At 34.4% G+C, this 11,147-nt stretch overlaps 1 protein-coding gene and 1 long non-coding RNA gene across 4 annotated transcripts; one reads left to right on the forward strand and one right to left on the reverse strand.

Moving 5' to 3' along the window:
* Positions 1-1,119: 1,119 nt before the first annotated feature.
* LOC127741418 (uncharacterized) lies at positions 1,120-1,617 on the reverse strand. The gene is made up of 2 exons (XR_008002441.1): positions 1,471-1,617; positions 1,120-1,242 (listed from the first exon to the last, which is right to left on the reverse strand). It is a non-coding gene; the product is annotated as an uncharacterized LOC127741418 (long non-coding RNA).
* A 1,445-nt stretch (positions 1,618-3,062) lies between these two features.
* LOC107463689 (uncharacterized) lies at positions 3,063-10,602 on the forward strand. Of its 3 annotated transcripts, none has more exons than XM_016082540.3 (6): positions 3,063-3,292; positions 6,399-6,807; positions 6,899-7,031; positions 8,660-8,904; positions 9,596-9,767; positions 10,168-10,602. In XM_016082540.3, exons 2-6 carry the CDS (start codon positions 6,686-6,688, stop codon positions 10,354-10,356), a joined length of 861 nt encoding a protein of 286 aa, XP_015938026.1. In that variant the 5' UTR covers positions 3,063-3,292; positions 6,399-6,685; the 3' UTR covers positions 10,357-10,602. The 3 variants fall into 3 exon arrangements, with proteins under 3 accessions (XP_015938026.1, XP_015938027.1, XP_015938030.1); XM_016082541.3 differs by having other exon boundaries at positions 6,404-6,807; XM_016082544.3 differs by having other exon boundaries at positions 6,523-6,807.
* The last annotated feature ends 545 nt before the right edge of the window (positions 10,603-11,147 follow it).

Consider the following 11,147-nt stretch of genomic DNA (forward strand, 5'->3'; position numbering starts at 1 on the left):
AAATCCTTTGGGTGTATTTTCTGTAACCCTTTGGGTGTATTCCTATAATCGTTTGGGTGAATTCTTGTAACCGTTTTGGGTGTATTTTCTGTAATCCTTTGGGTGCATTTCTGTAATCATTTGGGTGTATTTGAGTGATATCTGACTGATATCTATGGTGTATTCAAAATGTCTGATTTACAGGTACTATAATATGAAGTGGTGATCCAGATAGATTGGAACCCATATATGACGGTCTGCATAGAGATCTGCATAATACACCCAAACATAGACTATAAATACACCCGATAAAAAATTAAATTTACACCTCTGCTGCAGATTTTAACCCAACACTACCTGAAAGCTACTTGTTGTCCACAAGACTAAAATTAATTAAACTCTCTCTAGTGTATTCAAAATGTATGATTTACATGTACTATAATATGAAGTGGTGATCCAGATAGATTGGAACCCATATATGACGGTCTGCATAGAGATCTGCATAATACACCCAAACATAGACTATAAATACACCCGATAAAAAATTAAATTTACACATCTACTGCAGATTTTAACCCAACACTACCTGAAAGCTACTTGTTGTCTACAAGACCAAAATTAATTAAACTCTCTCTAGTGTATTCAAAATGTATGATTTACATGTACTATAATATGAAGTGGTGATCCAGATAGATTGTAACCCATATATGACGGTCTGCATAGAGATCTGCATAATACACCCAAACACAGACTATAAATACACCCGATAAAAAATTAAATTTACACATTTGCTGCAGATTTTAACCCAACACTACCTGAAAGCCACTTGTTGTCCACAAGATCAAAATTAATTAAACTCTCTCTAGTGTATTCAAAATGTCTGATTTACAGGTACTATAATATGAAGTGGTGATCAGATAGATTGAAACCCATATATGACGGTCTGCATAGAGATCTGCATAATACACCCAAACACAGACTATAAATACATCCGATAAAAAATTAAATTTACACCTCTGTTGCAGATTTTAACCCAACACTACCTGAAAGCCACTTGTTGTCCACAAGATCAAAATTAATTAAAATGTATTCAAAATGTCTGATTTCCAGGTACTATAATATGAAGTGGTGATCCTGATAGATTGGAACCCATATATGACGGTCTGCATAGAGATCTGCATAATACACCCAAACACAGACTATAAATACACCCGATAAAAAATTAAATTTACACCCCTGCTGCAGATTTTAACCCAACACTACCTGAAAGCCACTTATTGTCCACAAGACCAAAATTAATTAAACTCTGTCTGGTGTATTCAAAATGTCTGATTTACAGGTACTATAATATGAAGTGGTGATCAGATAGATTGAAACCCATATATGACGGTCTGCATAGAGATCTGCATAATACACCAAAACACAGACTATAAATACACCTGATAAAAAATTAAATTTACACTTCTGCTGCAGATTTTAACCCAACACTACCTGAAAGCCACTTGTTGTCCACAAGACCAAAATTAATTAAACTCTCTCTGGTGTATTCAAAATGTCTGATTTACAGGTACTATAATATGAAGTGGTGATCCAGATAGATTGGAACCCATATATGACGGTCTGCATAGAGATCTGCATAATACACCCAAACACAGACTATAAATACATCCGATGAAAAATTAAATTTACACCCCTGCTGCAGATTTTAACCCAACACTACCTGAAAGCCACTTGTTATCCACAAGACCAAAATTAATTAAACTCTCTCTGGTGTATTCAAAATGTCTGATTTATAGGTACTATAATATGAAGTGGTGATCAGATAGATTGAAACCCATATATGACGGTCTGCATAGAGATCTGCATAATACACCCAAACACAGACTATAAATACACCTGATAAAAAATTAAATTTACACCTCTGCTGCAGATTTTAACCCAACACTACCTGAAAGCCACATGTTGTCTACAAGACCAAAATTTAGCAGAAAATCATTCCAATTCCTATCAAATGAGTCTTTGCTATGAGAGTTTCATTTTCCCTCTCTGCTACATGTGATCAATTGATTCTTAATCTCGTTTTCCTTTCTATTTGTGCTCCGAACTCTTGTAGAAAAACCTGCAACCTTGGTATAGTTCCTGTAAAATTTTCTAGCATCTTCAAGGGTGGTAAAGGTCATTCCAACCTTCGGAACAAACTGGTCATCAACAACAGAGAGGTTGCAGAATACACCATGTCAAAAACTATAAATACACCATGTCAAAACGAAGCTGGAGTTACAGAGAGAAAAACTAACGTCAATGACGAAGAACAAACCAATGAGAAAGGAGAGGAAAAGAACGATCGAAAAACCAGGGAAAGACGCGCGAGAAGAAGAACGATGAAATTTAAAAAGAAAGAAAACAAAGAAGGAAACAAATCTTTTAAATTTGGTAGTTATACAAACGCGGGATCTTTGTATAGCGCGTGTAAGTGACGTAGGAGTTGCAGCGCGTTTTAGTGGATTAGGCGTTAATGAACTTGTAATAGTTACAAGCCCTAATCGCTTGTATACTAAGCTTTTCTCATAAATTTATTCCAAAAAAATAAAACAAACTTGTTAAAAATGGGTTCTAGAAACTATCACCCCACTTCACTTGCATCCACCACCGCCTTATCAGGAATCAGCCACTGTCACCTCACCTCTTCCCAACCCCACCTGTAGCCACTGTTACCTCACCTTATCCCACCTAACCCAACTCCCTTTCACTCACACCATTTGCTCTGCCTTCATCGGTGTCATTACTGCTTCCTCTGCCATTCTCACTATTCTTGCTCTTTCTCTACCTCCCATCACCATTGATGGATTTGAGCCCTGTCACTATTGGTTCTTCGTCTGCCTTTAAGGTTCCTCTGGCTTCGTGGTGATGGCTGCTCTTTTGCCTCCCGTAGTCGTAACACCTCCACCCTCGTTCTTGCACTTGCCTTTTCCCCTTTCATTGGCTCATTGTCACTCCGAATGGATCCAGAAATTTTAAGCGGCGAGGCAAATACATGATACATAAAAATAAATGTATTCGTATTGCACAAGTAGTTAAATTAAACCAAATTTCATCCAATTTCAAACCGTTGTCACTCTCAGCAAACACTCCTAAGCTCGCTCCGGTAGTCTCTCGGTTTCTCCGCTCTCTTCTGTTCTTGCCGGAGCTCGTGGGTGACTCGCTGGAGTCTTCCCTCTGCTCCATGCGTCTATCTCTCCATATCTTCACTGCCCTCTCCACCTCGGCCTTCCATGCTTGCTGCTGTTCTAGTTCTGCCGTCGCGTCAGTTCAGGTAGCCCTCCTCCTTGGTTCCTCCCTCTCAACCTCAATTCGTCGTTGGTCACTGTTATTTTGTTTCTGCTCTCTTTTTATTTTCGAACGATTGATTCTGTTCTGTGAATGATTGAGGTATAAGTTACCTGTACATTTGGTCCCTGCTAATGGGTTGAAGCTTTGTGGTGCTTAGAGCGTAGGTCATGTTTTAATTTAGTGTTTAGGGATTATGGATTTTCTAGCTTTGGTCTTGTTTTTTGAAGCATTGATCTGTTGATGTGGATGCTATAAATGGGTAGAAGTATCATATGATCATACGCTAATATGATCATATTGTTTGATTTGTATTTCATCTATGCTAAAGCTGTGAATTTTAGCAGCAGATATTTGTTAGTTCATAAATTTGATTAGGAGAATCCCTTCAAGTTGTGGTAGCTCAAGAAAGGGATGGCTTCATTTAGTTACTTCGTATTGTTGTGCTCTTTTGAGCATTACATGTTTGATTAATGGCTTCTGGAATCTCTCAGCGGAATCTAATAGTTCCAATCAGCTGAGTTTGATTTACTTTATAAGATCACTGGTTTTGGATTTCCGTATCTTTGCTTGTTCAGAAATTCCAAGACAAAAATTTAAACCACTATTTGGTGCGTGTGTTCATGTGCATTGGTTTCAACACTAAACATTGAAATTCTGGTTAGCAAAAGCTTGAGAATTATGACATGATGATATGGCCAGTACATATTCTACTTATAATCTATGATAATCAAAAGCCACGGAGAATGGGAATTGGTTTGTTTGATTTGATCTGATGTATCTGTGTAGCATCTGGATTGCTTGATTGGGCCATTTGTAAATTTGAATGAGATTTTTGAGTTTGCTTAGAACATGGGAGGCTACTTTATTTTCAAGGGAATATGGGATAATACTACTTCCCTGTATTCTCATCTGCTGACATGATATGACTATTGGGATCTTTTTTTTCTTTTTCCTTCTCAATTTGTTCTAGTTTAGGTATGTTTTATTTTGCTCATATGATCATATTGCATATTTATTGTAATGGGAACAGTTACAATGATGATTAGTCTTGAGACTTTTGATTAAATTTGTGTTACAAATACGTCAATTTGGTGTTAATGCACTCATATTTTATTTTATTAAGGAACAGTGATATGAATGATATTTATTTATCAGTAGTTATATGATATGTGTGACTTTCTTTTATAATAGAAAGTTGAATGGGTAGATGTAAGTCGAAATAGTAAGACACAATGACAATATACTATTGCAGCCATAACTAACTCCATTTTCTATTTATCATGTATGCTTTGGTTTCCACTATTAGCTTATTCTTCATTATACCTCTTGCTACCTTCTGTTTCTCAATCCTAAAAGGTTATAATTCCCTTTAACTTTTTTTTTTCTCTCTTTTTACTCATCTGCTTCCGCATTCAGTTCTATCAGAAAAAAAAAAAACTTTGAAGTTGGAGCTAGCTGTTTCAAACCAGTTATCATCTTGAGTTCAATTCTTATTTGAATATATTTATGTCAGTTTCATATGTCTTGAAGTGTTTTTATTCTGGTATCAGTTTTTAGCAAGTTTGATGAATAAGAAACTGCTGTTTGTAATTAAAATCTAACAGTATGTTCTGTTTATCCTATATAGTAGGTTCTGCATCTGTTCATAAATCATAACTACAATATGTATAATTTCCTCCTTTTTCCTATTGTAAATAACCTTGTGTCTCATTATGATATTCTAATCCATCAATAAAGTAGTATTTTATAAGTTAAAATTGATTTTTCAAAGTGCTAAAATTTAATTTATACGTTAAAATTGATTTTGTATAAAACTGGTTTTTAAATAATAATTAAAAAAAACTGGTTTTAAATAGAAAGGAAACGGTTATTTTTTTAAAACCAGTTTTTATTTTTTAAACTGATTTATTAGTTTTATAACCGATTTTAATATATAAAACCAGTTTGGTTTACTAACCTAAACCAAATTTTTGGTTAACCAAAATCAGGTTTGGTTTTTGTGAGGCAATAATTTACAGAACTTGCAATATTTATTAAGGCAATTTCAGCCAATTCATTCAGCACCTTAAGTTATAAGGCACTCTCTTACTGCCTAACTAATTCACACTTTGAACCCTTATGCGGTTATGCCTTAACCCTTCCCTTCTCATTCTCTTTGGCCTTTGCTGCTTCTTAGGAAGTTGTTCATTGCTCTTCTCTCTCTCATTCTCTCACGTTCGCGGATCAGGAAGGTATATTATATATTTTTATTGTTTATGAAATCGTTATTGATAATAGAACCGAAAAATGTTTTGACTAAATGAGTGATAATATGCATCTTTTAAAAGTGAAGCTAAGACATTGGTGAATTATATGAGAACAAAATATTTGAAAAAAATCCCATAAAACCAGCAAATGTTTTCATTTTCTTTTCGTTTATTTCTTTAATTTAACCCTCTCTATTTAATTTCTAATAATCGTTATAAAACACACATTTTATTGTTTTAGTATTGATAAATATTTTCTAGTAAAATTAAAAGATGCTTTTTTTTTAGTTAACTAGGCAAACTGCCCAAAGAAACTACACAAGAACTATTCTAGAGTGAGCAATGCCCAAAGTTGTCTATTTTGTTCATTGATGATTCTCCTTATAAAACAAAAGTTTTATTGGGAATAATTGGTCACATGCTGGTTTGAGATCTTCCTCAAGAGGCCAATGTTCGAGTGATAGTATATCATCAGTTTGACTAAATTGTGGTGTCTTATTTTTCTTATTGTTTGCTTAAATGCTTAGCATACATGTATTTGATGAGATAGTTTTCAATACTGAATATTTCTGTGTTTCAGTTGGTTCATTATTTCAAGATTTGAAGTCATTTCGTTATTTTATTATCATATTATGTGTTATCTATAGTTATCAGGGTGGGACAAGGGTCCTTAGGATTTTGTTCTTGGGTATAACGATTTAATTTCAAGATTATAGTTATATAGATACTTTCTGAAACTGGAACTTTGAAAGTTGATTATTGAAGCTGTAATATGACTTGGAATGATATTATGGACTCCTATTATGATGAATGCTTATGATATTTGGAACTTTGGTTTTCTAGCACAGGTGAGGTTCGAAACTAATATTCTAGAGTCTGAAGTTTGTTCTGTTGGGAACTTTAAGGAAAGGTCATTTTCCTGTATCCTATGATGTGTTGACCTTACTAATGAGGTTGGAAAAAACAGAAGTGAGATGAGCGCAAAGTGCTTTTAAAAGTTGCCTTGAGTTGCTGCCCTGTTGAGCAACTAGCTGCTCAAACCTCCGTGGCTAGAGACCTCTCTTCCATTCAATTGGGAAATATTAACAGAATTGCCTCTTTGGTTAGCAAGAAAAAGGAAACCAGTAGGAATGAGAATGGAGGAAGGCGTAAGGAGATGGGTGGTGGACATCTCAAAGTGGGACCCACAACCCCCTGACTTATCCTTTCCCCTCTCTTTCCTTCCTTCCCACGAGCACTCCTCTGTTACCAGGTACATACATTCAAGTGCTTTTGTAGTTGGTTGCTGCACAAATTGATTGGCTTTTGTTAAACACTTAATGGTGTGTACTGGTGGGTACCAGGTTTGTGAAAATGGAAGATAGGAAACGAGCACTTGTCAGCAGAATGCTTCAGTATGCTCTTGTATCTGATGTTCTGCGAATCCCACTTAGTGAAATTTCCATAAAGCGAACACCCGAGGGCAAGCCATATGTGGTATGACTATTACTATTCATACACCAAACACACCACACACCTATATTAGTATACCATATTTATTATTAATATGTGTTTCAATTATTCTTCAATAATTAAAATAATACATGGTGCGTGTACGGGTTTTTTTCCCCCTTTGGCTTCCTTACTTTTAGGAACCAACCCATTCCCCCTATTTTGTAGACAACCTTTGCTACTTAGTTGCAGATTATCTTTTTTAATTAACAATGAAGAATTGCTCATTTTCAAGCCAATCACACTCATTCCATGCTTTCTTTTCCTCATTTTCACTCTTTCAATCACACCAGTGAAAATTTAATCATGTAGCATTGTCATTCATCCATAATTTACTTCACCAACCTACTGTGATTTTTCATAATATTCCCCTTTTCAATCTTGCTATTAGAAATTCTTGTGATTTATCTTCTGTTTTATTCTCTAACAATTGAGACATTAATTGATATTGTCATGGAGGTTAAACGTTTTTTTTTTCTTCCACGACACTGTTGGCTCTTATAAAAATTGTGATGTTGAAAGTTTCTAACTGAAATTGATTTTTGATTTTGAATTTGATCAATAACGAATAATATTTAATGGATCCTACGTATTTTTATAGTGTGTCAAATCGATGTCTGGTACAAGGGTGTACGCGTAGCAGGATTGTTTCTTCAATTTGATGAAAGTCAAACTTTGTTTCTATTTCCATTTCATTGATCTTGATTTTGCTGTTATTTTCCATTTCTTTTAGAACATGAGGGATATGTGATTCTATATATTGCTACCAACTCTTTAGGACCAACCTTGGGAAGAACGAGGAATAACCTAAGCCTTGATATATTAGCTTGGCATAATAGTACTTCTCTTACCTTTTCATAAAACTATGCACATTTAAATCTACTAAGGAGCATCACTCGCAAGTTTATAATGCCTATCTCGAGTTTTTATCATGAAAATGACCCTGAACCTTCTGAGTTATGCCAAAAGTGAGGAGCTTGTATCTCGCAGATGAGCTTTAATGATTATTGTTTGGGGCCCAACATTATTTTAAATAAGGATTAGTACTTTTGCCTTTTCTATCACACCATATTATATTGTTCTAAAACCGATCATCTCAATACCTTGTTTGCACGATATGGAAATTGGGATCAAAGTTTCTAGGATTTTCGATAGTTGTATCTTCTCTGCGCACATTCATGGGTGTATCAAATTTCTTCATTGACAGTTGCATTCAAAATTCATGCATATTACATGGTTAATTCAAGACAAATTCTGAGTGATTGAAACAACGTTGTATAACTTGTTACTTGTATTTTAACATTATGATTGTGAATAACAAGAATTAAACTAGTTTCCAGAAGTGCTTGTCTCCTAAGTGTTGATTTGTTTTGCTTCCTTAAATCACGTAAAGCTTTGCAGTTTCTCTATTCTTCATCATAGGTATATTTTTTCTATCCATTTTGAATAAATGGAGATGCTTGTATTAAGATGTTGGCATATATCTTACACTCATACTATCACTCTTTATATTGTGATACTATCACTCCTCATATTGTGTTCTTCTGCCACCTTTTCTATTTGCTTCCATGTAGCTCTATTTATTCTTTACAGTTTAAATGGTTTTGCTTCAGGATTATGATAAACTTGGTCTCGGATTACCTAATTTTAATTTCAATGTATCTCATCATGGTGACTATGTGGCCATAGCATCCGAATCTGTATACCTTGTGGGGTTAGACATTGTCTCCTATGATATACCACAGGGAGAAACAATTACAGAATTCATACATTTCTTCGCGTCATACTTTTCCAGTTTGGAATGGGACAATATAGTTAATGCTGGCACATCTTATGATGTATTAATTGAATTTTACAGGTATTCTCGTGATCTATTTGTATATTTGTTGAGGAAATAGTTTAGTTACAAAATGTTCATGCGGTTTGGATTTTGTTGTTGCTGCTGTTCCGGACTTCCAGTTTCTAGAGAGTGAACAACTTTTTCTTAAGTATTGAAAATTTTCTGCATCTATTTATTTATTTATTTTTGGATTTTTTTCGTTACCTTGAGAGAGATTTTGCTCTCTCTTTAGTGTTATTTTCCTTCTGTTCTATCTTTACATTGTTTTTTTTCCTTCTGTTGCCAAAATAAAAAACCTCAATTCTGCATTTTCAAAATTTAACACGTTTGAAATGCCATAAAAATTCAATGTTGTCATTTGTTTGGGGGAAAACCCAATTGCAAAATACAAAACATAGAGTGCTTCCTATCATATTTCAAGAATATGAGCACACTGTTTCCTCAACTACTGCGATGCTTTGATAAACCTGTTGGTATGCTTGCCTAGGTTTATTTCAAAGAACTGTTATCTCCACCCTCTTGATGAAAATTCCATGAATGACTTGATCGATCCTTAAGATCTTCATCTCTGTATAATGTAGACGTAGATTAAAGATAGTCTTTGAAATTATATATTTTATATTTGTTTTGAGACAATCACAGATCTCACAATATATTCTATCTGCTTAATATTAAGAACTCTTTATCGATGTATCATGACATTTTCCAGGTATTGGAGCCTAAAAGAAGCATACGTTAAAGCCATAGGGAGTGGACTGACTGAAGAGTTGCATAAAGTGGAGTTTACTCACACATGCTGGACTAATATTACAGCTAAAGTGGAAGGAATGCCTATGGCAGAGTGGAGATTTTGGCTGTTCGAGCTTGGAGAAAGGCATTGCGTAAGTTCCCTCCAATTTTAGATGAAATGATTTGTTGAGCTGCATAATTATGATTCTACGAATCCCTGAGTGTACTTTTTCTTTGGGTGGTTATTATTTTACATCAACAACAGCAGCAACAAAAAAAATAGGATTTTGTTTTGGGTTGCTAATACAAGACATGAATTGTTCTTGGAATTGATTTCTTTCCAATTGGGATGAAATTTTGGATTAATTTAGATAGTTGGATTCAATAATCTGATATTGTATGTCTTCTCCTGAAAATTTGAGCACATTAAGGCCCAAATGTTGATCGGAGGAAAATCTTTTTCCAAGATACAATACTACCTAATCTAAACATGTGAATTTGTGCATCCTACTAAGGTGACATACTGACATGATGATTTGTCTTGTTTTGCAGGTATCAGTTGTAAAAGGTCACCCAAGATCAGCTGCTATGAACTATAAAGCAACTTTGAATAAAATTGACTTTATAGAAGACGAATATCATCAATTTCTTAATCTTCCAAATGTAGACTTTGTTGAACTAAGTATAGAACAACTGCTGTTGGCTCTACAAAAAGCAAGGGTAGGTAAGCATAGAAGTTAGGTGTTAATGTAGGTTGACAGAAACGTTTGTGTATCTCTTGAGCAAACAATTTTTTCCAATGACTATGCAATTACACTACTACAACAACAACAACATCAACAACAATAACAACTATCCCGCCACATGACCCAGACGATGTCATTGAACTATAACATATATGATGAACTCTATCCTGTATCATGTCTATAATTTTCATGTAAATTTCCTTTTGTTACTTTATGTATGGTCTTTTTAGGTCTTTTTTTATTTTTCGTCTTCTGATTACCTTTCATCTCATCTATCCTCCTAATTGGATGTTCTATTGATCTTCTACATGTTCAAACCATATGAAACAAGTTAAAAAGTAATGTCCTCAACCAATTTGGGTTGGTTTAGTAGTTAGCTCACTAGTTCACTTGATCAAGTGGCGGGAGGCTTGAGTGCATACAATAATTTATTTGCCAATGACAAATTCTTAAATGGAGTTTCGATTATTAATAGATTAGTTTTCGACTTGTTGGGTTGGGAAATACTATGGAAAAAAAACATGTACTAATTTGGTGTAGTTGAAAACTATAAAAATTGTTTAGCATGGAGCTCCCTTCAACACATGTTAGTTCCATGAGCAACCCTTTCCTCTATATAGTAGGCAAAGTATTTAATAGAATTCCAATAAAGAGTTCTACATAATGGAATTGGCCAAATTGTTTTAATTTTGTCAAGAGTATTCACTTATTTTAGTCTTCAAATAATTTCGGACGAGGCATTTTACTCTCTAACTAAATTTAATTACTTCATTAGTCCCCGAAACT

This window comes from Arachis duranensis, chromosome 9 (assembly GCF_000817695.3).
Source record: "Arachis duranensis cultivar V14167 chromosome 9, aradu.V14167.gnm2.J7QH, whole genome shotgun sequence".
Classification (NCBI taxonomy): Eukaryota; Viridiplantae; Streptophyta; class Magnoliopsida; order Fabales; family Fabaceae; genus Arachis; species Arachis duranensis.